Genomic DNA, 5,509 nt, shown 5'->3' with positions numbered 1-5,509 from the left:
TTTTATTTTTATTTTTACTTTTATTTCTTTAAATTCTTTTTTTTTTCTAATTTTTTTTTTATTTTTCCCATCTTCTTCGGCCGGTGGTTGTGTCGCCGGCCATGACGATAGCCAACGAGCGGTCGTAGGAAAGCTAGAGCCTCATCGGCCACCGACAAGGTTGAGCTCAGGGGCCTCGCCTCGCAGATCTGGCGAGGCTTGGCCGGTGACCAACTTGAGAAGAAGGAAAAAGAAAATAGAAAAAGATTAGAATTTTTTTGAAAAGATATGAAGAAAATAAAAAAAATTAAAAAGAAAAGAAAAGTGAAAGAGCGGATGAAAGAAAGATAAGGAAAAATATTTTCCTCTTCTCAAAAAGAGTAAATTATTTTCCCCACTTTTGAAGGTGTTCTTTCCATGAGAGCAAAATATTTTCCTTGATTCGTTTATTTTTTGCGAGCCGAATGCCAAAAATTTCAGAAAACATTTTCCTTAAAGTTATTTTCCGCGAAACGAACGGAGCCTAAAGCTCATATCCACTGGAGTCCCTCAATGTTCACCCCGAGGGCACTTGCTTGTATTTTTCATTAAAAAGCTATTAATCTTTAATCAACTGCACATCGTGCGATAGCTATAAAGCTAGTTATATATTGATAAAGGGTTTAACTTGTGCATTTATGAAATTTTCGAGCATGGAACGAAAAAGACTGTTTATTTCTTTTCTCTATAATTAAGTGCAAGGAATCTCATTTTTCATCATCAGACATATATATGTCAATGATCTTTTCATGCTTATGAAGATTATAAAAAGAAGAAATTCAATGACAAAGGTGTATTTTTTAAATTATTTCGATTTATTGTATGTGTGGTGTATCTTGCACGTGATCGGTGTGGAGTTTAGGTTCATGATATGTGATTTTTTTTTAGTTTTTATGCCCATATATAGGCATATATAGGTTATAGTTGCAACATTGAAATTAAATTGAACTAGTCTATAGGCAAACTGTCCGACCAAAAAATATATATATAGGGCAAAGTGAGGTGATTATCGCAACTCGGAAATGAAATAGTTTTAATGTTTTAAAAGAAAGTGGAAGAGATGGAAAGCTAGAGATATGTGCTAATCATGCATGCTTTTGCTTTATCTTTTAATTGTAAGTTGTTGTTAATGGAGGGTTTTTTTTTTTTTTTTTTGGTTAATGGAGTTGAAGGTACCAAATTTTGAGGTGTCAGTATCAATTTATGCCTAATTGATGCAGAAATTGAGACTAAACTCACCTTTCCATTTATATATATTCTCTATAATTTTGTTTTCCCAACTTCAAGCTCCTTCTTTGCATGTCTCCCATTGTAATTTGGTTTCGGGAAAATTACCAAAAAAATAGTGAATTTATTGTAATTGTATCAATTCAGTTCTATTTTTTTTTTTTTTTTGCTAATTAGTCCTAAAGCTCTTGTGTTTGTGTCAATTCAGTCATTCCAACCAATTTTAGGCGAAAATCATTGACATGGCATTGTTAGCACTAACGTGGCCAATCTTTAATAAGATTTGAATATGTTTTTTGAATTTTTTTTAATGATTTTGTTCCTTTTTTTCTTTTCTTATCTTTCTCTTTCTTATTTGTTCTTCTTCCTCCAGCCGGCTACTAGGCTCGGCGGTCAGCCATAGGCAAGGGTTGGCGAGGCCTCGTTGGCTACTAGTGAACCTTGCCCCCACTGGCTATTGGCGAGGCGCGACCTCGCCCAGCGATAGTGAGGTCATGCCTCGCTAGTGCCCGGCGGCTAGCTGGAGAAAAAGAAGAAAAAAAAAGGAAAAATAAACTAATTTTTTTTTTAAAAAGATATTAAAATATTATTAAAAATTGCTACATCATCGCCGGCTAGCTAAAGTTGGCTGGAAAGATTGAGTTAACACAAATGCAAAAGATTTAGGATTGAATTGATAAAGAAAAAAAAATTTAGGACTGAATTTGTATAATTATAAAAGGTTTAGATCTTTTTAAGTAATCCCCCTTTGATTCCTAGCGCCCTATCTCCAAGAAACAATCTAAGGGCCTCATATCCTAACCTTGCCGGTGCCAATTGAGGACGCCATTTTCACGTCTTTTCAATTTCTATTTCCTACGGCACTTGGCTTTCCAACAGTGTTACTACTTGCAGTACGTCCATCGAAACCGACGGCGCTCGGTTTCAAACTGTATCGTGCTCGCCGCCGTCTTCGCAAAAGCTAATTGCGACAGCCATCGTTTTTCAAAGCGCGTTTCCGCCTGTCTACATATCATATCGAAGACTCTTCCTCTGAACTATATGATTCATAACGCCAAGGCTGAACAATGGAAAAGGGCAGGGAATGAACAGAGCAAGAGAGAGGGAGAGAGAGGGGTTCTGGCTAGTTAACAAGCCCCATGCAAACAACAAATCTCCTCCACAACAGAAGCCTCCCCCCTAAAAAATTCTCTCCCAAAGAATCCAACTCAAATGTGTAAAAATAATACAACAAAAAGAGCTCAAAATACATGCAGTAGAGTCCCATCAAAGATAGTAAAACAACGTAGTATGAAGACAGGTGTGAATAGGACTAAATCATCAACGTGTAGATCATATATAGCTCTAGAGTAGCAACCCCATGACAGCCCAGCCCAAAACCAAGCTGCCCACCATGTTCTTCTGCACAGGCAAGATCTTCTCTACCCCACTCTGCATAGAGGAAGAAACTCTGTTTATAAGAAGATAAGTGAACCAAGAACATGAAGCCAGACTAGATTTCAAACAGGTTGTTAAGGGCACTGAAGATTTGACAGATGACTTCTTGATTAGCCCGGTAATCTTTTCTTGCCAATGTCTTCCTACAATTTATGGTAATTGAAACTCCTCAGCAACTGGACTGGATCAATCAATATCCTGACCGTTCTACCTATCGTCGCCAGGTGAGAAGTTAGCATTAGCTGAACAGGATTCTCCGACACTTTAACATATGCGATGGCGGAGTTGGTAGGTCATAGTTTTCGACAATTACCGGTACCTAACGCCACTAGGTTTAGCCGTGAAACCCTATCTTCACAAAACCACTGACAGAGAGAATTATAGGAGATAGTTTTATGCAGCAAGTGAAAAAGAACAAGTGTGGTCTGAAGCATGTCTCATGAGTTCCTCACAGCAGTACCATGCAATAAGTCCAAGCAATTCTAAACAGTAAGCACTCCTGAACAGGTAGATACGTTGCTATTAAGGACAAAACTTCAAGTATTTTGAAGGAATGGCATTCTTTCGGCTATGAACTAAAGATGGAGATGCCGCGACATTATCTTCGATAGATCTTATGGATACTATTTTGTCCCTCCATTGTCAAGAGAACAACCGTCGCCCAACTAACCCGCAAGTTCAAATTCTAGATCTATGACAAGATCATGAAGATCTCATTGAGAAAAAAAAAAAAAAAGCTAATTCAACCAGTTGGAAAATCCATGTTTTAAAGGGACTTTCAGTCTAGACTTTTCATCTCTGTTTTTCTAATGCTTTTTGCTTTCCAAAGTTCCCAAAATTCCAGATTTAGTAATCTTGGCTACATCATTTCCACAGCCCAATCCCGTAGGCCTAGCACAGCATACCCCACAAAACTAGTCTGGCCCATCAATTTTTGGTCCGGGCCCAAAAGCCATGACCCAAATCCTACACCAATCCGAGAACTCCGGTATTAACTGCAGACATCAATTACAAAAGGATAAAAGAGGAGCTACAGGGTAAAATACCATTAGAAATTTCAAATTGGTACCTCGCACACTTATCTCAAATTAATTATCTTTTGCCAAAAAATCCCAAACTAGTATTTCCAACCCAAATGTACTATCATGGACATTTCGTCCAACATTCTATCGACATGTGCTAGGTGTCAACCTAAGTGGATTTTTCACGTTGGATCTGCCATTCTTCATATCAGATTTGTAGATTCGCAGTTGTTTGTTATGTACGAAAGGCAGGTTTGGGTCCAAAGAACTATTTTGAGATTTTTTTTTTCTTATGAGATGAAAATTGGCTTAGGGGAGATGTACGATGAAGGTATTGGTTCCAGATTTTTAATCGTATTAACCCTTACTAAGTGCCTCCGAAGACCATTCAATTTTGATAAATACTAACTTATTCCACAAATGAGATCTATCGAGAAACCCGCTAACCTGACAGTTTGATAGTACTGTCAATTATTTCCGATCACATAATCTCCCAATCAATTAGTGGTTTACGTAAAGCATGCGGTCATATATATATATATGATCTACGGTTGACATTTCCCACCTATCAATTTGTAGTTCTATCAATATGTAGTTTAAAGTTTAAACTATTCATATGGGATCTAAAGAATATAATAATCTTTTCATCTTTACAGGCAAGGCAACCACCATCGGTTAAACAAGATCTCATTCGCCGTCTCTAGCGACCGTTTCGCCGCACCACAGGCTCCCGGAACTTCACTAACTTCGTAAGGAAAGCGATGTGTACCTGATCACTCTGCGACGGGCCTGGAGCACCTATGCTGAGGGTTGGGGCGGGAGCCTCTGTCGGCGGCGACGGAGGGCTCAGCAGCGCAGGAGATGGCGCCGGAGACATCGGCTTCTTCGCCGGGCCCGGAGCAGGGACGAGGGCCGGCGGAGACGCGAGGGGAGCGGGAGGCGGGACGGCCGGAGGCGGCGTGGCCGGGGGTGGGGTTGCGGGAGGTGGAGTCGCCGGGGGAGGAGTGGCGGGAGGGGGAGTAGCGGGAGGCGGAGTGGCGGGAGGGGGCGTGGCGGGAGGGGGAGTAGCCGGCGGGGGAGCGCTGACGGGGGGCGGAGTGGACGGCGGCGGAGTAGCCGGGGGTGGGGAGGCCACCGGAGGCGGAGTCGCGGGAGGAGGAGAGGTCGCCGGAGGCGGAGAAGTCACGGTAGGAGGAGGGGCATTCGACGGCGGAGGGGTGGTGGTGGGGGGCGGAGAGGAGGTGGGAGTGGGGGGCGTGGGAGGAACAGGCGTGGCGGGGGGAGAGGTGGCCGGGCCTTGAGCGGAGACCCCGGCGACGACAGCAATGCAGATGAGCCCGAGCAACAGGAAAGGACGGCGAAGGGGATCCATGGCGGTGGCGGAGGCTTACGACGGCGGTCGCTGTCTCGTCTCTGGCTAACCTGCGCACTCACTGGGGCTGGCTAACGTGCGCGCGCAGAGCAGAGAGGTGGGGACTGAGCAACAACAGCAGAGAGTGCACGAAGACACGGGCAGAAGGGACAAGATAAATAGGGGGCTTTGGCTCGGGGAGTGTGAACTATTTCAGTTGCTTCATAATACTACAATTAATAAAAATATAGGTAAATAAAAAAAAATTATTTACACTACTGTAAATAGAAAAAGAATTATGTCATTTTCAAAATATCGACCAAACACGTGTCGCGAAAATAATAGGTGTGATGTATACTTCTCAATGTGATTTTAAGTACAATCCTTACGAAAAAGGAAAGTATATCTACCATCTGGTTACCGCGACTAAGTGTTACTTCGTAACATAAGCTAG

General features: G+C 42.1%; 1 protein-coding gene across 3 annotated transcripts; it reads right to left on the bottom strand.

The window, feature by feature from the left end:
- Window positions 1–2,368: 2,368 nt before the first annotated feature.
- Window positions 2,369–5,235, bottom strand: LOC115757166 (classical arabinogalactan protein 9). 3 transcript variants are annotated; one of them, XM_030697283.2, is made up of 2 exons: window positions 4,474–5,223; window positions 2,369–2,676 (listed from the first exon to the last, which is right to left on the bottom strand). In XM_030697283.2, the coding sequence occupies exons 1-2, from the start codon at window positions 5,074–5,076 to the stop codon at window positions 2,590–2,592; spliced, it is 690 nt and encodes a 229-aa protein (XP_030553143.1). In that variant the 5' UTR covers window positions 5,077–5,223; the 3' UTR covers window positions 2,369–2,589. The 3 variants fall into 3 exon arrangements, with proteins under 3 accessions (XP_030553143.1, XP_030553145.1, XP_030553144.1); XM_030697285.2 differs by lacking the exon at window positions 2,369–2,676 and adding an exon at window positions 3,282–3,305 and having other exon boundaries at window positions 4,447–5,235; XM_030697284.2 differs by lacking the exon at window positions 2,369–2,676 and adding an exon at window positions 4,305–4,361 and having other exon boundaries at window positions 4,424–5,235.
- Between the last annotated feature and the right edge of the window lie 274 nt (window positions 5,236–5,509).

Source organism: Rhodamnia argentea, chromosome 5, assembly GCF_020921035.1.
Source record: "Rhodamnia argentea isolate NSW1041297 chromosome 5, ASM2092103v1, whole genome shotgun sequence".
In the NCBI taxonomy this organism is placed as follows: Eukaryota; Viridiplantae; Streptophyta; class Magnoliopsida; order Myrtales; family Myrtaceae; genus Rhodamnia; species Rhodamnia argentea.
This window is presented reverse-complemented; position numbering and strand designations above follow the sequence as displayed.

Bases quoted from the DNA above. Each gene is read 5' to 3' on its own strand.
- LOC115757166 (XM_030697283.2), bottom strand. From the start codon at position 5,076: ATGGATCCCCTTCGCCGTCCTTTCCTGTTGCTCGGGCTCATCTGCATT. The intron at 2,677-4,473 runs GTACACATCGCT...TCCTCTATGCAG, and splicing joins GCCCGTCGCAGAGTGATCAG to AGTGGGGTAGAGAAGATCTT.